Source organism: Selaginella moellendorffii, unplaced genomic scaffold, assembly GCF_000143415.4.
Source record: "Selaginella moellendorffii unplaced genomic scaffold, v1.0 SELMOscaffold_0, whole genome shotgun sequence".
NCBI classification, from domain to species: Eukaryota; Viridiplantae; Streptophyta; class Lycopodiopsida; order Selaginellales; family Selaginellaceae; genus Selaginella; species Selaginella moellendorffii.
This window is the reverse complement of record NW_003314261.1, coordinates 790813-814803: the sequence shown is the minus strand read 5'-3', so window position 1 is coordinate 814803 and position 23991 is coordinate 790813. Positions and strand designations below refer to the sequence as shown.

The 23991-nt window shown below is 42.8% G+C and overlaps 1 protein-coding gene across 1 annotated transcript; it reads left to right on the top strand.

Moving 5' to 3' along the window:
* The first annotated feature begins 930 nt into the window (after positions 1-930).
* LOC9656497 (formin-like protein 17) lies at positions 931-23100 on the top strand. Its single transcript, XM_024676052.1, is given in 17 exon segments — positions 931-1061; positions 17877-18257; positions 20806-21341; positions 21383-21507; positions 21559-21637; positions 21673-21770; positions 21824-21865; positions 21925-21964; positions 21967-21995; positions 22042-22092; positions 22124-22196; positions 22252-22349; positions 22384-22455; positions 22512-22628; positions 22683-22751; positions 22807-22873; positions 22943-23100. Coding segments are annotated over 17 exon segments (2166 nt in total).
* Positions 23101-23991: the final 891 nt, after the last annotated feature.

The following is a 23991-nucleotide window of genomic DNA, read 5'->3' as shown; positions in this document are numbered from 1 at the left end:
TTCTCGAGTGCATCCACTTGGACTTGGAGTCAGACCGGGAGGAGATGATGTTCTGGGTCATGTTTAACACCGCGTTCATCCGCTCCAACATCCTGATGCTCAACCGGGACGACATTGACATACTCTGGAACGGGAAGGAGTGCTTCTCCAAGGACTCCCGACCAGAGGTAAGCAAGCAAAGCTGAACCAATTTTGGCAAAATCAATCTTTTCTTTTCGCGAGACGGATGGATTTTCGTCCCCTGTGGCGCCTGTGCGCTGATGGAAGAGAAAGGTGGCTTGCCGATGGAAGCTTTTGCCAAGGTCCAGGAGCTCTTCAGTTGCGGGGACTGGTTAGACGGTGGCAGAGACAGCAGCTGACCACGGTTGGCAATGGGTTTGAGGACAGGAGACTTCCAATGGATAGAGCAGCACTAGCGGCAGCGGACGACGAGTGGACACTTATTTCCAGTACCACCACCTCCTCCATCATCGCCCGTTTTGATTATCAGTTAGGGGTGTCACGGTGGACAAGTCCAACGTTATCGTTTAACCCTAGCTTCGCACCAGGTACTCCTTCACCACTCCACCACCTCGGAGGTTGGCTATTTTGCAGTCTCCACCTCCTGCTCCACCACCACCACCACCACCACCACCACCAGTAGTTTCTGTTGCTGGTCATCCCCCTCCTCTGCCTCCTCCACCACTTCTGTTCGAGCTTCCAAGTTTTACTGCAAAGCTGCCACCGCCACCACCACCTCTGCCTCCTCCACCACTGCCTCAAGGGAATTCAACTGCCCCACTGCCGCTTCCTCTGCCACCATTGCCTCGAGGGAATTTAGCTGCCACAGGATTATTCTAAGAATATTCTATGGCCTGTGGGATTTAAAGCTATAATGAGGGTTCACTCTTATTTGTTTCATCGGTATTGGAGCAGCACGTTCTTTTAAGGATGGCAAGTGAGCAAGATATTGATCCTAATGAGGAGTATGGTGTTAGTGATGATAGTGATGATGGCTATATGATGATGAAGAAGAGACTTTTGATGATGTTGTTGTGCGGCAAGGACATTAGATTTCTGAGGTTCAAAGCAACATAAAAGAGGTTAAGGATTCTATCAATCTTATTAAAAATTTCTTGCTTCACATGGACCCTTAAGGATTAACTCAATCTCATATCTATGATTACTATTGGTATATCAAGCATATGGTATCATGGAATGAAAGTCATTATTGAATGTTTATGATAGTCAAAAAGTTTAGAATTATGGGAAAGTTGTTAGTCTCACAATCTTTATAAAGAAAAAGTGAAAATTGATTTTTTTGTAACGAAGCTTACGGGCCATGCTTTTTCGTGATGAAAGAGTTACATCAAAGCTAATCCGAAGCCAATTTCTTAAGTTGATTTGATGAAAGTTTTCCACACTTCAGTTGTCAAGAAGCTTGAAGAGGTTATTTTGTGAACCAGCTGTTAAAGATCTAGCAAGGGACTTTGTTTTTAGATATGTATGTGATCTTTGCCTTAGTTTCATGGGCACTTATAATGAGCTGCTAAAGGTGCAATGTTTCATCAAAGGATTGAGCTCATTAAATGTGCAACAGAAAGTCAAGAAGGATTTTCTAGCAACATCAACTAATGCTATCACTAAAGCCCAAATCTTTTCACCCAAACCGTCAATTTGGTCAACTCTGGTTAATGTAATGACTAACCTACCAATACTTCATCTTTGGGGAAGAAATAACTATTGTTCCATTGTGGCTCAAAGAATGGAGATAGTAATGTGGCCAAAAGATATTATTTGGACCAGCGAGAGAAAGATAATGTGGAGGGCAATTGTTTTCATTGTCAGAAGGCTAAATATTATGGCAAGGATTGTCCTCTTGTAAAGGGATCAAAGAATATTAAGATGAATATGGTGGAATCCATCATGGATATAGCTCAGGCATCTACTATGGTGGCTCTTCCATGCCCTATGGCACAAGTTCAAGAATCTCAATCTCAAGTTTGTATCAACTCTATAGACATTAATGGTTCTATGCGCAATTAACTTATGAAGGCCAAAGGGGACATTCAGGGTAGTGTTATTAGTATTCTTTTCGATCCAAGTGCTACTCACAACTTTTTAAGCTCCAAGGTGGTGTAGAAACTTGGTTTACCTGTGGAAAAGAGCTCAATAATTTATATAGTGGTTATGGCAAATGGATGTAGCACTCGTGTTTATGGAGGTCGGTATTGCTGAACTCGTTATCAGTTCCCACTTGAGCTAGTTGAGAAACTGGTCAATGAACATGAACTTAGATTGGATAAACATAAGGTAGGAACCCTATGTGTTTCTTGCTGAGCATACTCGGCCTGGTTTGAGAAACTTGTGTCATTGGTGTAGCGCACGTGGTTTTGACCCTTTATCCTATGGTGATTTACCATAGGATAACACCACGAAGCGGAACCTAAACCCTCTTTGTGCCACGTGACAGATGCCACGTGTCCATGCCACGTGTCCATAGGAACCCGAGGTTCAGGGCCTTGGGCCACTGAATGAAGGAACGGTGCCAAACTCCCAAGCGTGACGCCAAGGAGTGATGGAACCGAACCACGGAGCAACTCCCGAGCATACAGCCCAAGGAGCGAAGGGACAGGGGCCTGGAGCGACTTGGAACAGTCCTAGAGCAACCAGCATCCCAATGCCAGGACCAGCACGCAAAACGGAGCCAAACGGAGTTTGGCGCTATTTCGGCATACCGGTGGCCTAACGCGAGGACATGGGTACTCCACCAGCTAGCATGGAATGGAACTTGGGCTTAGACCCAAGCCGGACGCAGAACAAGGACAGGCACGCAAGCGGGAGCTAGACTATGCCTCAGGTTGGTCGGCCATGCCCGACCTACCCACTATCCCTACTATACATTTGGAACCCCCCATATCCCCCCCCCCCTTGAGGAACACACGCTTTGGGCTTTCACCCCAAGCCTCCCTTAGTATCAGGAGTTAGTCTCTGGGACAAGCTTAAAACTTACTAAATATGGAATGTCCTTAGAATGCGAATTTGGACACAGGACGAACACCATTGTGTTCAGGCCGACCTCTACATTCCGAAGATATGCCAAATGAGCAAATCTAGACACTTTCCATAAATAGCATCTGGGACAATTTGAGACTAACACAAAGGGCATGATAGCGATGGTGTTTGGCAGACACGGTAAGCTATCATGTAGCGATATTGAGGGACCAATCTCAATACGCGAGGGTTCTTGTCAAGCCAGTGCAAGACAGAGCAAAAGAGAACTAACAAGCCGGGCCGAGTATGCTCAGCTAAATAGACACTTAGGAATTCCTTCCTTATGCTCATCCGGCCAAGTACAGATGCAAAGTCCAGTTTACTAACACTTGAACAAGAGGGACTAATAAAGGGTCCATCAATACCGACCTCCTGCCATCGTGGCAGTAAGGTAAGAGTGTCCGTAAGGACTGGTCGACAGGTAACTTTCGATACCCGAAGTCACATGCGCGACACTCTCCCCCCCTAGGGAAGATCGACGTCCTCGTCGATGCATACTCCAGTCTAGAATACTGCCAAGGAAACAACTCCAGAAAAAGTTCACGGTACTCACACTATGTGAGAAATGCACCAACTTAAATGAGTTAGGGGGCAACCTCTTTGTCTAACGCGGATGCGCTACCAGCTCAGACACCTTCCGGCCGTCGCCGACAAGGAAATGACCAACGGAGTCAGCCACCCCTGCTGCTCTGGGAGTCACCTAGCTTACAAAAGTGTGATATGCCCTACCCGCAGGAACATAGAGAGAGAAGCCAGAGGCCCCTACCCTCCTAAGCAAAGAAACCAAACCCGTCGGTAAGGTTTAGATAGACTATTGTAAACAGGCAGTTTAGAGTTGTTTACACGGTCATGCCCTTTCAACGGAATAAGGAACATCGATAAAGAGGCGGGTTATGTGACCAGTCGACAGTAGCTACCCCATGACTAGAGATTTCACCATGCACACGAAGTGCAGAAGCCAGTCTGCCCATTACTGGCCCAAACTCAAAGATCAATAGATGGACAATATCAAAGTCATAGACAATGATATTTTAGAGATTTAATTATCAGGGAATAAAGCTTAGATTAGAACACAAAAGTATTCCAAGTAAGTTATCATCCGATAAACTAGTATTACAGTATAGGAACCACCAAGATCACTATCATTGGAAAACATAGGATGCACCATCCAACAAAATTCAATAGCAAGTATATCATCAAGTAAACGCAATGATAAAACTTAACTACCGAAGATAGCAGACAGTAAGCCAACAACTTACTAGAGAGAACTCAAAGAACACAAAGTATCATTGACTAACAAGCACAATGCTCGCGAATGTATCACCCAAAGGAAATAACATCCAAATCTATCAAAACTAACTCGAGCAATAATCAACAGAAGAGAATGAATGTGGGAAGACCAACAAACACTCATGCCTGCTAACTATCACAAAAGCCAATCTGAATAGATCCCAGCCAACAATACCAAGGAACTCAAGTTGCCTAAGCAAGTGTTAGCAACATCCTACTGATGTCTTAAACCCAAGAGACCAATCCAGAGCAAACCACAAAGAACATGTGGTATTGCAAAAAGCCAAAAGCCATCAAAGAGAACAACCAACTATCATGAAAGATCGTCAATTAGCCCATCAATGTAGTGATGTATAATCATCGTTGAAGAAAGAATCTACCATCCCGAAGAATAGCAAATAATTCCAAACCAACAATAATCAAGCAAAACTTGTGATAAGGACAATCAAATACCCTAGATGATAGTCAATCATCACCAATGATTGCCAGATGCAAAAACTAACTTCAATCGAAGCTAATGAGCCAAAATGCCTTCCCCCAACAACTTCAAACAAATGGAACAATGAGCACAAAACTCAAGAACCAAAAGCTCGAAGAAGCCTATAACTAAGTCTTGCCTAATAATGATCACGAGTCTCATAGAAGCTAACTTCAATGCTAAAGAAGAAATCATGGTGCAACCCACAATATCTTCCTCAACACATCCATAAGCCAAACTTCATAATGCCAAAGCTAATGAAGAGCATTTCTGCATCAATCCAAAAGCTAAGCATAACGAAGCTATGCTTAACAAGTGATCATCAAACGATCCTCCATGAATCCATCTATAGCAAGACGCAACTCACTTCATAACAAGCTCAAAAAGAATCATTAATGATTGCTATATTCCGAACTCAAATCCAGCAAGGACTCAACATTCTAATATTGATCACTAACTCTTCTTCTCGTAGAGTTAGCATAGTCCACGACTAAATCACTTTTCAAGGAAAAGCTAAAGCTCAACCCTCTACTAAATAATCTCGTCTAGAACACAACTAACTCAACTTGCCACTCAGTTCGTTTGAACGTCAACACAGTTGCTAACTAGCAAATGCACGAATGCCAACAACACAAAGCTATAGCCAAATCATCAACACTATATTCATCAAGACTAATGAAACTCAATATCAATCTTTGGAAGGATATCTCATTTCACTCAGATCTCAATATCAACAATGTCAATGACAAAGCATCACTTCAATGCCATCAACACCAAAACAAAGCTAGAAGAAAGCATGAGTGAATCACCACTCGGAGCTTTCCAGCAACCAAGTTAACCAAGGTCGAAGATACTTTAATTAGTAACCGAGACCAATCCTTTAGCAAAACCCAGTTACAGATTACACTTCCTCAAGGAGTGAGTCACCACATCCAAGACTCAATGAAATCCAACACCACGAACTAAATGCAACCAAATGATATCGACAGAGATAGAGTCAACATGTCAACATGGAAAAACCATGTAAGTCTAACGACACGATCCTCCGCAACACCATCCAGTAAAGCAAACCTATCATTGCTAAATCATCATCGAGTGAAGTAAGTGTCAACAGTCTTTTGACAAAGTCTACAAGCAATCATTAGTCGCAAAGCAACTAACAATCACTCTTTCAACTTGTCTTTACAAGACCCAAACACTAAACTCACGTCATCGAGTCATACACTTGTCCAACATGAACGTGATACCTTCGGTATGAGATAAAAGTTCATTGACAAGCACAAACTAAATGACCACTCGAATCCAACTCAACTGCAATAAGCTCACCAATGCATTTAGCCAATAGCTCTGAGCATGCTTTGAAGAGGCTAGCTATGCATGATCAACACTCAGCTAAAACTAAAGTGAAGACCATGAGATGGATCTATATTGGTACACAACCTCCTCGTAGACAAAGCTATAGTATGGGTACCAACATCTCAAACTCAAACAACTAAGTTGGACATCACCATCCTCAGCCAAGGCGCAAGGCCACCAAGACCAAGTCAAGATCAGTGAGAGCTCACTACTCTCATAGAGTCTAATGAAATGCAAGGTGCAACCTACCACCAAGCAGAACACTATAGAAGACAGGCACAAGGGTCACCTTTCTTAGAAAAGTGCAACGGCCACTTTTCTACACCAACTCCATACTCTATCCAACTCAATTGCCTTAGCCCCAAAAGTCAGCATCCCTTTTGGGTTGCATCATACAAACTACCTACCAAGGTCTAAGCTAACCGAAGTCAACTCCAACCCCTTCACTAGTTTGTACTGGCCTACGAAAACGGAATGGTTTTCGGACAAAATGATCAATAGATCAGCCATTGGAAAAGTCTAAGAAAATTTGTGGAAAATTTCCCATCCTAGATAAAGAATGACTCTCAATCCAGAATTGCAAACTTTCAAGACTCAACCAACTTCCTCCTACTAACAACTCCACATAGGTTCACCTCAACAAAACTTCTCATGATCCAAAAATATGCTTAAGCATCGAACATCTTTGCCCATCTAACCGATATCCAACACCGACATCCGCAAAGTGCAAAATGAGCATCCAAGGCTTGATCACAAAGACCACATCATCAGATATCCACATTGCACTAACACTCTTCTTCAACCACCTTCAAGATCCAATGTGAAGCCAAAACACTAACAAGAAAAATGACATGGAAAATCAAGCTCTAAGGAAAATTCCTCATCACTCGAATCAACAATGCCACTTCCACTAACACAAGTGCTAGTGATGTCAATGCATCAACCTCACACCTTCTCCATCCAATAATCTACTCCAAGTGTTAACGGATCAACCAACAAGCCATAGCAAATGAATGCTATAACCCTTTTCCAACATCTTAATGGGCAAACTCTAGGAAATAAGGTACCAACATAAGCTTAGCATAATGGACCACCATTGAGAATCCAGTCAAAGTTACTACAATGCTACTTCGTGCAAGTAGACTACCTTCTCCATCAACCACTTTGGGGTTGATCATCATTTACCCAAGCAACTTCGTAAACGCATTACTCTTTATCACATGGATATGATATAAGCATCACAATGACTTGATCATCAATTGAGCAACACCACGAGCAATGCCAATGTCATTACTACAAATGTTTATGTGAGTATCAAGTGTCAACTCGATTCGACCAAAATGCAACATAAATGCCACACTCCACCAATAGAGGTTTACGACACCCAACACCACTAACTTTTGTTCACAACACAGACAAGCTCATGCCACTCTCTTTCCGACCAAACTCAACACTAATCCAACACCAAGCTACTCAAGGAGCAATAGCAAGGTTCCCAGGAAAAGAATTGAGCATTGCAACCCAAGTCTTTCAATAGCGAGCCTAGACAAAATGGTTTAGTGTTTCACCACTATCCATCCCATAACTCACCACTTGTAAGACCATCACTTCCAACATGCATCAAGGTAGGGACTCTTGATTGCATAATGTGAACACAAGCAATGAGTTAACACCTCGTTGCAAATCATCTCTCCAAGAAGAGAAAATGATTTACGTATTTGATCCTCCGTCCTCGATGACTCTCTTTTCGGTCTCATCTTTGACCAAACCTCAAGCTTACTTTCGCACTGCCTTCAGTTCAATCCAAGAAAAGTTTATGAGAGAGCACGGCAATGATTACTTGAACCAATAGACTATTCCCTACAGTCTTGACTGATCCAATTATAATCATGCCTAGGAAGGATCCACTAGTGCCGTGCTAAACAGCTACGGACCAGCCTATTTGCCACTCATAGCAAACCCAGGTAGGTTTGCTTTCACCCATGGTACAAGGAATAACTCATGGAACCACCGATAGGCTAACATTAATCCTGCCAACTCAAAGTGTAACCTTGAGTTGCTAATGTGCCTCACTCACGAGCCCAAGCGCAAACTCGTGCAACCGGAACAACTCAGTCCACCCTATGAGCCCAAGAGCAAGCTCACATAATATGGAACAAAAAGGTAACCAAAACCTATCCCAAGAAACGAATGCGAAGTCTTAGCACCCAAACGTGTACCCACTCGGATCATCGTTTTCATCTCTGCGTATGCAACGAGACTAGTTGCCCAATCTCATTGAATAGTACTCGCTGAGACTCATCCTCTGATACCAAATGTAGCGCACGTGGTTTTGACCCTTTATCCTATGGTGATTTACCATAGGATAACACCACGAAGCGGAACCTAAACCCTCTTTGTGCCACGTGACAGATGCCACGTGTCCATGCCACGTGTCCATAGGAACCCGAGGTTCAGGGCCTTGGGCCACTGAACGAAGGAACGGTGCCAAACTCCCAAGCGTGACGCCAAGGAGTGATGGAACCGAACCACGGAGCAACTCCCGAGCATACAGCCCAAGGAGCGAAGGGACAGGGGCCTGGAGCGACTTGGAACAGTCCTAGAGCAACCAGCATCCCAATGCCAGGACCAGCACGCAAAACGGAGCCAAACGGAGTCTGGCGCTATTTCAGCATACCGGTGGCCTAACGCGAGGACATGGGTACTCCACCAGCTAGCATGGAATGGAACTTGGGCTTAGACCCAAGCCGGACGCAGAACAAGGACAGGCACGCAAGCGGGAGCTAGACTATGCCTCAGGTTGGTCGGCCATGCCCAACCTACCCACTATCCCTACTATACATTTGGAACCCCCCATAGCCCCCCCCCCCCTTGAGGAACACACGCTTTGGGCTTTCACCCCAAGCCTCCCTTAGTATCAGGAGTTAGTCTCTGGGACAAGCTTAAAACTTACTAAATATGGAATGTCCTTAGAATGCGAATTTGGACACAGGACGAACACCATTGTGTTCAGGCCGACCTCTACATTCCGAAGATATGCCAAATGAGCAAATCTAGACACTTTCCATAAATAGCATCTGGGACAATTTGAGACTAACACAAAGGGCATGATAGCGAGGGTGTTTGGCAGACACGGTAAGCTATCATGTAGCGATATTGAGGGACCAATCTCAATACGCGAGGGTTCTTGTCAAGCCAGTGCAAGACAGAGCAAAAGAGAACTAACAAGCCGGGCCGAGTATGCTCAGCTAAATAGACACTTAGGAATTCCTTCCTTATGCTCATCCGGCCAAGTACAGATGCAAAGTCCAGTTTACTAACACTTGAACAAGAGGGACTAATAAAGGGTCCATCAATACCGACCTCCTGCCATCGTGGCAGTAAGGTAAGAGTGTCCCTAAGGACTGGTCGACAGGTAACTTTCGATACCCGAAGTCACATGCGCGACAATTGGCTTGCACTTGGTAGTATCAAGAACCCCCGCGATATTGAGATTAGTCCCTCAATATTGCTAAATGATAGCTTACCGTGTCTGCCAAACACCCTCGCTATCATGCCCTTTGTGTTGGTCTCATTTTGGTCCCAAATGCTATTTATAGAAAGTGTCCAGATTTGCTCATTTGGCATATCTACAGAATGTAGAGATCATCCTGAACACAATAGTGTTCGTCCCGTGTCCACATTCGCAATCTAGGGACATTTCATATTTAGTAAGTTTCGAACTTGTCCCAGAGATTAACTCCTAATACTAAGGGAGGCTTGGGGTGAAAGCCCAAAGCGTGTGTTCCTCAAGGGGGGCTGTGGGGGGTTCCAAATGTATAGTAGGGATAGTGGGTAGGTCAGGTATGGCTGACCAACTTGAGGCATAGTTTAGCTCCCACTTGCGTGCCTTTCCTTGTTCTGCATCCGGCTTGGGTCTAAACCCAAGTTCCATTCCATGCTGGCAGGTGGAGTACCCATATCCTCGCGTTAGGCCACCGGTATGCTGAAATAGCGCTAAACTCTGTTTGGCTTCGTTTTGCATGTTGGTCCTAGCATTGGGATGCTGGTTGCTCCAGGACTGTTCCAAGTCGCTCCGGGCTCTTGCCCCTTCGCTCCTTGGGCTTTATGCTTGGGAGTTGCTCCGTGGTTCGGTTCCGTCATTCCTTGGCTCCATGCTTGGGAGTTTGGCACCGTTCCTTCGTTCAATGGCCCAAGGCCTTGAACCTCGGGTTTCTATGGACACATGGCATGGACACGTGGTGGCATATGACACATGCCACATAGAGGGTTTAGGTTCCGCTTCGTGGTGTTATCCTATGGTAAATTACCATAGGATAAAGGGTCAAAACCACGTGCGCTACATTTGGTATCAAAGAATGAGTCTCAGCGAGTACTATTCAATGAGATTGGGCAACTAATCTCGTTGCATACGCAGAGATAAAAACGATGATCTGAGTGGGTACACGTTTAGTTGCAAAAGACTTCGCAATCATTCCTTGGGTATGGGTTTGGTTACCTTGTTGTACCATATTCTGTGAGCTTGAGCTTGGGCTCACAAGAAGGATTGAGTTGTTCCATTTACACGAGTTTGTGCTTGGGCTTGTGAGTGAGACACATTAGCAACTCGAGGTTACACTTTGAGTTGGCGGGATTAATGTTAGCATATCGGTGGTTCCATGAGTTGTTTCATATACCGTGGGTGAAAGCAAACTTTCCCTATGTTTGCTATGAGTGGCAAATAGGCTGGTCTGTAGCTATTTAGCACGGCACTAATGGATCTTTCTTAGGCATGGTTACAAGTGGATCAATCAAGACTATGGGGATAAGTCTATTGATTCAAGTAATTGTTGCCATACTCTCTCATAAACTTTTCTTGGATTGGACTAAAGGCAATGCGAATGCAAGTTTGAGGTTTAGTCAAAGTTGAGAATGAAAAGAGAGTCATCGGGGACGAAGGATCAAACACGTAAGTCATCTTTTCTTCTTGGAGAGATAATTTGCAACGAAGTGTGACTTATTGCTCATGGTCACATTATACAATCAAGGGTCCCTAGATGCATGTTGGAGATGATAGTTTTACAAATGGTGAGTTGTGGGATGGATAGTGGTGAAGCGCTATACTATTTTGTCTAGACTTGCTATTGAAAGATTTGAGTTACAATGCTCAATTCTTTTCCCGGGAACCTTGCTATTGCTTCTTGAGTAGCTTAGTGTTGGATTAGTTTTGAGTTTGGTCGGAAAAAGAGTGGCATGTGTTTATCCATGTTGTGAGCAAAAGTTAGTGGTGTTGGGTGTTGTAAATCTCTATTGGTGGAGTGTGGCATTTATGTTGCATTTTGTCGAATCGAGTTGACACTTGTTAGTCACATAAACCTTTGAAGTAATGACGTGGGTGTTGCTCATGGTGTTGCTCAATTGATGATCAAGTCATTGTGATTTTATATCATATCCATGTGATAATGAGTAATGTGTTTACGAAGTTGCTTGATTAAACAATGATTAACCCCAAAGTGATTGATGGTGAAACTAGTCTACTTGCATGAAGTAGCATTGTAGTAGCTTTGACTGGATTCTCGATGGTGGTCCATTATGCTAAGCTTAAGTTGGTTCCTTGTTTCCTTGAGGGTTTGCCCATAAAGTGTTGGAAAGGGTTGTAGCATTCATTTGCTATAGCTCATTAGTTGATCCGTTAACACTTGGAGTAAATTGTTAAATAGAGAAGGTGTGAGGTAGAGGCATTGACATTACTAACATTTGTGTTAGTGGAAGTGGCATTGTTATTTTAAGTAATAAGGAATTTTCCTTAGAGCTTGATTTTCCATGTCATTTTTCTTGTTAGTGTTTTAGCTTTACATTGGATTTTGAAGGTGGTTGAAGAAAAGTGTTAAGTGCAATATGGATATCCAAAGATGTGGTCTTCGTGATCAAACGTTGGATGTTCACTTTGCATTTTGCAGATGTCGGAGTTGGATATCGGAAGTATGGGCAAAAAGATGTTTGAGGCTTAAGCATACTATGGGTTATGAGAATTTGTGTTAAGGTGAACCTTTGTGAAGTTGTTAGTAAGAGGAAGTTGGTTGAGTCTTGAAAGTTTGTATTCCTGGACTGAGAGTCATTCTTTCTCTGGGATGGAAAGATTTTCCACAAATTTTCTTAGACTTTTCCAATGGCTGATCTGTTATCACTTTGCTTGAAAACCATTTCGTTTTCGAAAGCTAATACAAACTAGTGAAGGAGTTGGAGTTGACTTTGGTTAATTTAGACCGTAATATGTAGTTTGTATGATGCAGCCCAAAAGGGATGCTAACTTTTGGAGCTAAGGCAATTGAGTTGAATAGAGTCTGGAGTTAGTGTAGAAAAGTGGCCGTTGCACTTTTCGAGAAAGGTGACCCTTGTGCCTTTCTTCTGTAGCGTTATGTTTGGTGGCAAGTTGCACTTTGCATTTCGTTAGACTCTATGAGAGTAGTGAACTCTCACTAATCTTGACTTGGTCTTGGTGGCCCTGCACCTTGGCTAAGGATGGTGATGTTCAACTTAGTTGTTTGAGTTTGAGATGTTGGTACCCGTACTATAGCTTTGTCTATAAGGAGGTTGTGTACCGATATGAGTTCATCTCATGGTCTTCACTTTAGTTTCGGCTAAGTGTTGATCATGCATAGCTAGCCTCTTCAAGGCATGCTCAGAGCTAGTGGCTAAATGCATTGGTGAGCTTATCACGGTTGAGTTGGATTTGAGTGGTCATTTAGTTCGTGTTTGTCCATGAACCTTTATCTCATACCTGGGGTATTACATTCATGTTGGACAAGTGTGTAACTCAATAGCATGAGTTAGTGTTTGGGTTTTGTGAAAGGCAAGACAAGTGATTGTTAGTTGCTTTGCAACTAGTGATTGCTTATAAACTTTGTCAAGGGCTTTTGACACTTGCTTCACTCGATGATGATTTAGCAGTGATGGGCTTGCTTTACCGGATGGGGTTGCGGAGGATTGTGTCGTTAGACTTACATGGGTGTTCCATTTGGCATATCGACTCTACCTCTGTTGATATCATTTAGTTACATTTAGTTCATAGTGTTGGATTTCATTGAATCTTGGACGTGGTGAATCACTTCTTGATGATGTGTTATCTGTAACTGAGTATTGTTGAAGAATTTGTCTCGAATACTGGGTAAAGTATCTTTGACTTTGGTTAGCTTGGTTACAAGAGAGTTTTGAGTGGTGATTCACTCGTGCTTTCTTTTAGCTTTGTTCTAGTGTTGATAGCATTAAAGTGATGCCTTGTCATTGATATTATTGATGTTGAGATTCAAGTGAAATGAAATGTCTTTTCAAAAGATTGATGTCAAGTTTCATTAGTCTCGATGAAGATAGTGTTGATGATTTGGCTATAGCTTTGTGTTATTAGCATTCGTGCATTTGATAGTTAGCAACTATGTTGACGTTCAAATGAACTGAGTGGCAAGTTTGAGTTAGTTGTGTTCTAGACAAGATTATTTAGTAGGGGTGAAGTTTTGGCTTTTCTTTGAAAAGTGATTCAGTCGTAGACTATGCTAACTCTACAAGCGGAAGAGTTAGTGATTGATATTAGAATGTTTGAATCCTTATTGGATTTGAGTTGAAATATATCGATCATTGATGATTCTTCTTGTGCTTGTTATGAAGTGAGTTACGTCTTGCTATAGATGGATTCATGGAGTATCGTTTGGTGATCACTTGTTGAGCATAGCTTCGTTATGCTTACCTTTTGGATTGATGTAGATATGCTCTTCATTAGCTTTGGCATTATGAAGTTTAGCTTATGGATGTGTTGAAGAAGATATTGTGGGTTGCATCATAATTTCTTCTTTAGCATTGAAGTTAGTTCATGTAAGACTTGTGATCATTGTTAGGAAAGACTTGGCTATAGACTTCTTCGAACTTTTGGTTCTTTGAGTTTTATGCTCGTTGTTCCATTTGTTAGAAGTTGTTGGGGAAAGGCATTTTGGCTCATTAGTTTTAATGTTGAAGTTGGTTTTTGCATCTAGCAATCATTAGTGGTGTTTGACTATCATCTAGGGTAGTTGATTATCCTTGTCAAAGGTTTTACTTGATTATTGTTGGTATAGAATGATTTGCCGTTCTTTGGGATGGTGGATTCCTTCTTTGACAATGATTATGCATCTCTTTATTGATGGGATGATTGATGATCTTTCATGATAATCAGTTATCTCTTTGATGGCTTTTGGCTTTTCACAATACCACATGTTCCTTATGGTTTGCCTTGGATTGGTCTCTTGGGTTTGAAACATCAAAAGGATGTTGCTAACACTTGCTTAAGCAACTTGAGTTCCGTGGTATTATTGACCGGAATCTATTCAGATTGATTAGTGCAATAGTTAGCATTAACGAGTGTTTGTTGGCTATGCAACATTCATTCTATTCTGTTGATTATTGCTTGAGTTTGTTCTAATAGATTGGAATGTTATTTCCTCCGGGTGATACATTCGCGAGCATTTTGCTTGTTTGTCGATGATACTTGGTGTTCTTTGAGTTCCCTTTTGTAAGTTGTTTGGCATTCTATCTGCAATATTTGATAGTTAAGTTTAGACATTGAGTTTTCTTGATGATACATTTACTATTGCATTTTATTGGATAGTGAATCCTGTATTTACCAATTTTGATGATCTTGGTGGTTCCTATCTACTATAATACTGGTTTATCGGATGATAACTTCATTGGAATACTTTTGTGTTCTAATATAAGATTTAATCACTGATAATTAAGTCTCTAACATATCATTGTCTCTAACTTTGATATTGTCCATCTATTCATCTTTGAGTTTGGGCTAGTATAGACAGACTGGCTTCAGCACTTCGTGTGCATGTTGAAATCTCTAGTCATGGGGTAGCTACTGTCAACTGGTCACATAACCTGCCTCTCTGTCGATGTTCCTTATTCCATTAAAAGGGCATGACCATGTAAACAACTCTAACTGCCTGTTTACAGTAGTATATCTAAACCTTACCGACGGGTTTGGTTTCTTTATTTAGGAGGGTTGGGGCCTCTGGCTTCTCTCTCTATGTCCTTGCGGGTGTAAGCCACAAATTTTTCCTTTCCAATTTGCCAGCTTACCTCGTCTATCCGTCTGACACTGCCTTGGCTTTTGCTAAGTTCCCTCGCCAAGGTTCTCACCTATGGTACCAACTCCTACTTGATCCTACTTAGTTTCAGCTACTCACTGCACGAGCAACGGAGCGTTAGCTATCCATCCACGGATTCCCAATCTCTCCTAATCCCCCTCCCCGGGTTAGACTGGACTTAAGGTTCGGCTACACTCCCCGTAAGCACAAGCAGCTAAGCACACCAAGCTTCCAGGTTCCTAACATCCCTTGGTACCACAAGACTTGATCATGGGACCCTCTAAATCCCAAGTCTTGAGTGCAACACTTACTTCGGGACGCCGGGGCGAAACACCGTGGCCTAGCGGTCTGGTATGGGTACCTCTACCCCCCCACTTCCATCCCGAAGGAAGGCCCAAGCCCCTAGGAAGGGCGAGGACCAATGAGCCGCATGGTACTCAAGTGGGGCACCACTCCACATGAGCCGGGAGCACCGCAATTGGTTTCCCTTTCGGGAGTGGGAGCTGCTCTTGAGCAGTTTCTTGGATGGCCCCTCCGGCACCACCCAAGTCCATACTCACTCCCACCCAAGGCCCCTCGGTCCTAGTCTCAACCTCAAGTCGGTTTGAAAGCCCCACTAGAGAGTCCCTTCAAAACTAGTTCCTGGACCTCACTATCCCTACTATACTTTTGGAACCCCCTGCAGCCCCCCCCCGGGAGACGCACGCTTTGGGCTTTCACCCCTTGACCCATATTAGTATTTGGACTTAGTCTCTGGCTCGATCTCGGACTCGATTTTGGATCCGACTTCGGATTCGGTCTCGGACTCGATCTCGGACCCGATCTCGGACCCAACCTCGGACTCAACCTCGGACTCGGTCTCGGACCCGATTTCGGATCTCGGACTCCGTCTCGAACTCCGTTTTGAACTCGGTCTCGAACTCGGTCCCCGAGTCAGCCTCGGACTCGATTTCGGACTCTATCTCGAACTCGGTCTCCGAGTCGGTCTTGGACTCGATCTTCGACTTGGTCCAATTCGACGAACTCTTTGTCATTTTGGTCATGCTTTCGGGGTTCCTTTAGCCTACGACACCTCGGCGAGTTGGTTCCTTATAGCAGGCAGGGGCGTATCACACTTTTGTAAGCTGGGTGACTCTTAGAGCAGCAAGGGTGGCTACCTCTGTTAACCATTTCCTTGTCGACGACGGCCGGAAAGTGTCTAAGCTGGTAGTGCATCCATGTTAGACAAAGAGGTTGCCTCCTAACTCATTTAAGTTGGTGCATTTCTCACATAGTGTAAATACCGCGAACTTTTTCTGGAGTTGTTTCCTTGGCGGTATTCTAGACTCGAGTGTGCATCAACAAGGACGTCGATCTTCCCTAGGGGGTGAGAGTGTCGCAAATGTGACTTCAGGTATCAAAAGTTACCTGTCGGCTAGTCCTTTCGGATATTCTTTCTTTACTGCCACGATGGCAGGAGGTCGGTATTGCTGGACCCGTTATCAGTTCCCACTTGAGCTAGTTGAGAAACTGGTCAATGAACATGCACTTAAATTGGATAAACATAAGGTAGGAACCCTATGTGTTTCTTGCTGAGCATACTCAGCCTGGTTTGAGAAACTTGTGTCATTGGCTTGCACTTCGTAGTATCAAGAACCCCCGCGATATTGAGATTAGTCCCTCAATATTGCTAAATGATAGCTTACCGTGTCTGCCAAACACCCTCGCTATCATGCCCTTTGTGTTGGTCTCATTTCGGTCCCAAATGTTATTTATAGAAAGTGTCCAGATTTGTTCATTTGGCATATCTACAGAATGTAGAGATCATCCTGAACACAACAGTGTTCGTCCCGTGTCCACATTCGCAATCTAGGGACATTTCATATTTAATAAGTTTCGAGCTTGTCCTAGAGATTAACTCCTAATACTAAGGGAGGCTTGGGGTGAAAGCCCAAAGCGTGTGTTCCTCAAGGGGGGCTGTGAGGGGTTCCAAATGTATAGTAGGGATAGTGGGTAGGTCAGGTATGGCCGACCAACTTGAGGCATAGTTTAGCTCCCACTTGCGTGCCTTTCCTTGTTCTGCGTCCGGCTTGGGTCTAAACCCAAGTTCCATTCCATGCTGGCAGGTGGAGTACCCATATCCTCGCGTTAGGCCACCGGTATGCTGAAATAGTGCTAAACTCTGTTTGGCTTCGTTTTGCATGTTGGTCCTAGCATTGGGATGCTGGTTGCTCCAGGACTATTCCAAGTTGCTCCGGGCTCTTGCCCCTTCGCTCCTTGGGCTTTATGCTTGGGAGTTGCTCCGTGGTTCAATTCCGTCACTCCTTGGCTCCATGCTTGGGAGTTTGGCACCGTTCCTTCGTTTAGTGGCCCAAGGTCCTGAACCTCGGGTTCCTATGGACACGTGGCATGTGACACGTGGCATATGACACATGCCACATAAAGGGTTTAGGTTCGACTTCGTGGTGTTATCCTATGGTAAATCACCATAGGATAAAGGGTCAAAACCACATGCGCTACAATAGTGAATTGGCTTTGAGTGTTCCTTTGACAGTTCAAGGGATTCTCAACCATCCTTCGTTCTAGGTTATGGATCTTGGTTGCACAGACGTTATTCTTGGGGAGGAATGATTTTATGATAGGAAGCTAGGGATTGATTGGGAGCGTAATGTTTTGCATATCAAAGTTGGTAGCACTGTGAAAGAGATTGTTGGGATAGACAATAATGATACTCCATTGATTAACGCTTTGGAGTTAGTGACATGCACACATGAGATAGCTGATTCTGTGGTGTACCTGTTTCTTTCTAATATAATCATATCCGATTTGGAGTACATTTGTGGGCATAGGGCTTGGATGGATTCCATTCAGGAGGAGTTCCATAACGTATTTCTAGATGAGTTGCCTAATGGTTTACCTCTCGACTGTGGAATTCAGCATGAAATTGACTTGGTACCTAAAGCTACTCCTTATCCACGACAACCGACTCATACTAGTCCTGCTGAAGATGAGGAGATTAATAGGTAACTTGTTGAATACCTGTGGAAAGGGTGGTTATAGATCAACAAATCTCCTTGGGATGCTCCAGTGGTAATGGTAAAAAAAAAAGATGGTACATGGTGTCTCTACATGAATGACAAGGAATTGAATGATAGGACGGTAAAGAATATGTTCCCAATCCCTCGTATCGATGATTCACTCGATCATCTTTGTGGTGCTCGATATTTTTTGAAAATTGATTTGAGGTAAAGGTATCATCAGATTTGTGTCAAGCCAGGGGATGTTCCGAAAACTACATTTCGGACAAAGATAACACTACAAGTTTTTGGTGATGTTGTTTGGTTTGACAAATGCTTTTGCAATTTTTCAGAGATTGATGAATCGAGTTTTACAGCCTTATTTGGGAAAGTTTGCAATTGATTATTTTGATGATATCTTAATATTCAGCTTTTCAATGGAGGAACATGAGATGCATGTGTGAAGTGTTTTACAACTTTTGAGGGACAATAAGCTCTACTTGAAGTTATCAAAATGCAAGTTTGTTTTAGAGATTGGATATCTCGAGCATTTGATTTTAGTATATGGAATGAGACTTGATCCCACAAAGATTCAGGTCATGGTTGATTGGCCTATATCTTTGATAGTGCATGATTTCTATAGTTTCCTTGGTGTGGCTGGAGTTTTTCAACGATTTATAAAGGACTTTTCAAAGATAGCAGCCCCTTTGACTAATCTTCTCTAGAACATGTCAAAACATGTTACTATTCATGGTTAAGATGAGAATTGTGAAGTGGTATTTCAATGTTTGAAGATTTTTTATCCTGAAAAGCCTCTTGTGATCAAGATAAATGCAAGTGACATTGTTATTAGAGCCATATTGCTTCAAGTTGGGCATCATCTTGTGTATATAAGCCATAAGTTTGATGCCACACAACGGAATTAGCCTACTTAAGATAAAGAGTTATATGTTGTGATTGCTACTATGAAGGAATGGCGACATTATCTATATAGATCAGACTTCTATATAGATTCAGACCATTAGTTTCTCCAATATTTCAATCAATAAAAGGATCTTCGAGGCCACCTTGCTCGTTGGCAAGAGTTCCTGTAGGAAATGTCTGTTAAGATCAGATACAAGCATGAAGGTGATAATAAAGTGGCTAATGCATTATCTAGGATGGTAAATTCTGTTTCACTCATAAAGCTATCTAGCAATTTCTTGGATGAGCTTAAAGAGTTTGTGGACTTCAACTCCTTTATCAGTGATATTCGTGCAAAGGTTTTGTTAAGGGACTTCTCTACAGATTTAAAGGGTGACAAGTTTGCATCATTCGAGATACAAGATGAAATCCTAGTGAAGAAGGGACATGTAGTGATTCCTTGTGTTGACAAACTCATCAAATGGATTTTAGTTGAGTGTCATGATATGCCAAATGTTGGGTATCCAAGGGTATTAAGAACATATATGTTAGTGAAGAGGCATTTCTTTTGGCTTGGGATGAAGTCAGATGTTGAAGAATCAGCTATTAGAAGATTTGCTAAGGTCTTTTGTGGGAAACTTGACTCAACAGATAGTATAGGAGAAATACTTACCTTTGCTTCAGTTTGCTCATAATAGCGCTCATCAATTAACTATTGACATATCTCCCTTTATGGTGATATATGGCTATGAGCCGAGGTCTCGTATGAGTTTGAATTTAGCTTTGATTCAGGTACCTCATACTTGTGATTTCCCAGAGGATATGCAAAACAAGCTTGAGTTGACAAAGTTGAACATGAGCCAAGCTTAAGAGTGAAACAAAAGATTGGCTAATGAACATCGTCATCATCAATAGTACAAAGTTGGTGACAAGATTTTCCTTAAGCTGTCAGATGCACAACGGTCTCTAAAAGGAAGTGGCAATGCTAAGTTGTCTCCACAATATTGTGGACCTTGAACAATTTTACAGCATATGGGGGATCTTGCATACACTTTGGACTTGCCAATTAATTTGAAGATTCATCCAACGTTTCATATGAGCAAGCTTAAAACATGTTTGCACTCTAGTGATGTCATGGATCAGTCCATCATCTAAGTTCCAAAGATTGATGCAGAGAAGTCTCAAAGATTAATGAAAACACGCTGGAAGACAACTAAAGAGTTGTTAGTTTAATAGAATGATTATTCCATGGATGAAGTTATATAGGAAATTGAGGATGACATGAAGAGAGTGTTTTTGAATTTTGGTTATGACTTGGATGACATTCATGAGAAAGGGGATAATTGAGTTCTATATCTGTATTACTATATAATTTGAGCCATTTGTTCTATTCTCATTCTCTGGTTTCCATAACCACATTGTCATGTGAAAAAGCTATATTGCTTTCTTTCTTTTGTGGCATTTGTTGTGATGTTAGTGTTGCCATTTACACATCTCTTCTCCATGGCCATATTGCTTTAGACTCCCTACATGTGAAGCTTGTTTAGCTTCTTGAGGCTGTTGTATGTGGCTCATGAAGGAGGGGAAAACCATAAGAATATTCTAAGAATAATCTTGGGATTTAAAGTTAAGGGTTGGGAGGTTGGTCTAGGGTTGGAAAGTTTCATGTTACCTCAAGGAACTTTAGCTGCACCACCACCACTACCTCCTCCACCACCACATGGCAATACTGTTGTGCCACCTCCACCGCCACCACCTCCTCTTCCACAAGCTGCAAGGCCTCTAGCTCATCACTGCTGCCGCCGCTGCCTCCACTGGGAATGCAAGGCACTCCTCCGCCTCCACCTCCACCTTTGAAAGGACAGCCTCCACCTCCGCCACCTCCTCCCGGATCAGCAGTAAGATCTTCTCCACTGCCACTGCCGCCTCCTCTCAGTGTGAAGTCACCATTGCCTGGTGTACCACCTCCTCCGCCACCTGCATTGGGGAGAGGACGAGGTAGTAGTCCTTTGACACCTTCGCCTCCTGGTGGTCGAAGCCGAGGACAGGTTGCTGGTGCTTTGGGTCTGGCATCTGCTACACCGAAGAAGACCTCTCTGAAGCCATACCACTGGGTAAAGGTTACATGGGCTATGCAGGGCAGTCTATGGGCGGACAGTCAGAAGCAGGAAGAGCAGTCAAGGTGTGTCTTGTGGTCTTTTTCTTTTGTTACATGTGCTCACAATTTTTTGAATTTGACATGAATGAGCTAGGGAGCCTCTTCTCGGCCGCTGTTCTGAATGCTGCTGCGGGTGGTGACAGAGCGGGTGGTTGTCGTGCATCTCTAGTTCCCAAGCAGGAAAAAGTGCTCCTGGTGAGCTGCCTTTTGTAATAGAAGCCGAGGCCTCACTTTTGTTTTATTCAGATTGAACATAGACGAGCGTACAATTGTGAGATAATGCTGACAAAAGTGAAGATGCCACTGCCAGAAGTTGTTGTAAGTGGCTATCTACATTATGCAATGTGGTTTTTACTTGAGCACTCAGAAAGCAATACTATGGGACAGTACTGGATGTAGATCAGGTTGATAATCTGATCAAGTTTTGTCCAACAAAGGAGGAGATGGAAACGCTCAAGGTTTTATTTCCAGATATGATCTTGCCATCTAACTTACGCTGGTGGTTTTGCAGAACTACACAGGCGATAAAGAATGCCTGGGCAAATGTGAGCAGGTTTGTCCCACTTTGTCTGAAACAGTATCATTTACTAGACAATATGTTTGTTTTTGCAGTGTTTCCTGGAGATGATGAAAGTTCCTAAGGTAGAGTCCAAATTTCTTTTAAACTTCAGTTCACCTCGCAGGTTTGGTCAAAATTATTTTGTCTACCCTTTCAAACGTTGGTATCAGGTGTCAGATTTACGAGAAAATCTGGTAGTAGTCAATGAAGCTTCAACAGAGGTAATTTCGACTCTTCTTGTAAGTTGCAGAGTCTCCTAAGCTTGAAAGAGTGATGCAAACGGTTCTGTCCCTGGGAAATGCGTTAAACCAAGGAACTGCTAGAGGTAAGAAGAGTGCCAGGGAGCTTGAGCTAAGTAGCAAGTGTGGCTGTTGTTCCAGGGGTGGCGATTGGATTCAGACTCGATAGTCTACTTAAGCTGAAAGAAACTCGAGCTCATAATTCTAGAACTACGTTATTACATTATGTGTAAAGTAAGGTGCAACTGTTTTGGCTCGTGACACTAGTGGCAGATTGCATCCGAGAAAGTGCCCGAAATACTTGATTTCGACAAGGAATTGCTTCACCTTAAGGCAGCCACCAAGGTTCTTATATTTCGTACTCTAGTATTTGTGTCTTGGTTTTCTGATCTGTGTTACAGATTCAATTGAAGGCTCTTGCAGAAGAAATGCAAGTCGTAAGCAAAGGCCTGGAAAAGGTTGAGCAGGAATTGACAGCGTCTGAAAACGATGGAGCCATCTCTGATGGGTTTCGAAAGGTGATGTTTGCCTGCTTTGCGTGCATTTTCCTAATGTTTTCTATGCACGCACAGAGCTTGAAGAGTTTCCTTGATATGGCGGAGGCGGAGGTGAGAACACTGGCGTCTTTGTACTCTGAAGTGGTGAGAGATGTTAAGTTTCTATGTATGGCTTGTTGAAAGCATTGTCACTTTGCAGGGCTGCAATGCCGATTCCTTGGCGCACTACTTCAATGAGGATCCCACTCGCTGTCCATTTCAGCAAGGTACTTAACCATTTGGTCTGTATGCACTTGATTTTACAATGCTCGACATCTCTTGGTTTTGGTGCGCAGTGGTGTCGATCATTTTTAATTTCATCATGATGTTCAAGCGTGCATTGGAAGAGAACAGCAAGCTAGTGGAGATGGAAAGGAAGAAAGCCAAGGAGGCCGACAAAGACAAGGTTCTCCCACAGAGAAGAGAGCTGGATGGGCTACTGGCACCCCAGTGAAGCAGGATAGCATGACCATTTAAGTTGGAGATTTTGAAAGGGGGTCTTTGTTTGTACATTCTTCTAGATAGATTATTGACAGAAAGAAGATTTTTGAAGACAAGAAAGTGAATGACATTGTCCATTCTTCTAGATATGAAGTACAAATGTATAGTTATAATGCCATATACTAATATTAATGTAGTGGGATTTTAGTAACTGTTGGATTGGTTTTAATTCGGACCATTCGTTTTTATATATAAACTAAGGTTTTTGGGTTAATTGATATGCACATTTTGTGTATTCCCTTTTTATATTCCATGCGCTCACATTAGTGGAGATGAGGAGCACCTTTGATTGTCCTTAAAGAATGCTTAGATTTAGGATTTTGGTTTAAATATAACTTTCATATCGTCTAGATCTAGTTCTTTCCATTGATTTAGATCTAACTTTTGCATTGTCTAGATCTCCCTTTCGTTCTAGCTTTTTTTCATTTTTCTTCTTTTGCTCTTTCCTTTCTATTCATCTTCATGGCAAAGTAATAGTCTTCTCGTCCTTTGACTCTAGAGCAGTAGTTAGTGCAATTGCTTGATGCTATGTAATTGCAATTGAACAACTAAACTCAGTTGATGGCAGCATTCACGGCACGTGGTATAGCTCCTCGTGCTCTTGGTTCCAATTCTTGCGTTTAACTAGAATTCTTTCGTGGGAATCCTAGGGATGATGTGTACCATTGGTTTGATTACTTTACAGTGATTGCCACACATCATTCTTAGGATGATGCTCAACATTTGCATGAGTTTTCAACGTGTCTCCAAGGGTGTGGCTAACACTTCATCAAGATTTTATTAGACTTATGCATACACTTGCTTCAGCCACCTTTGATGATATTCTTTGCTTGGCACAACATTA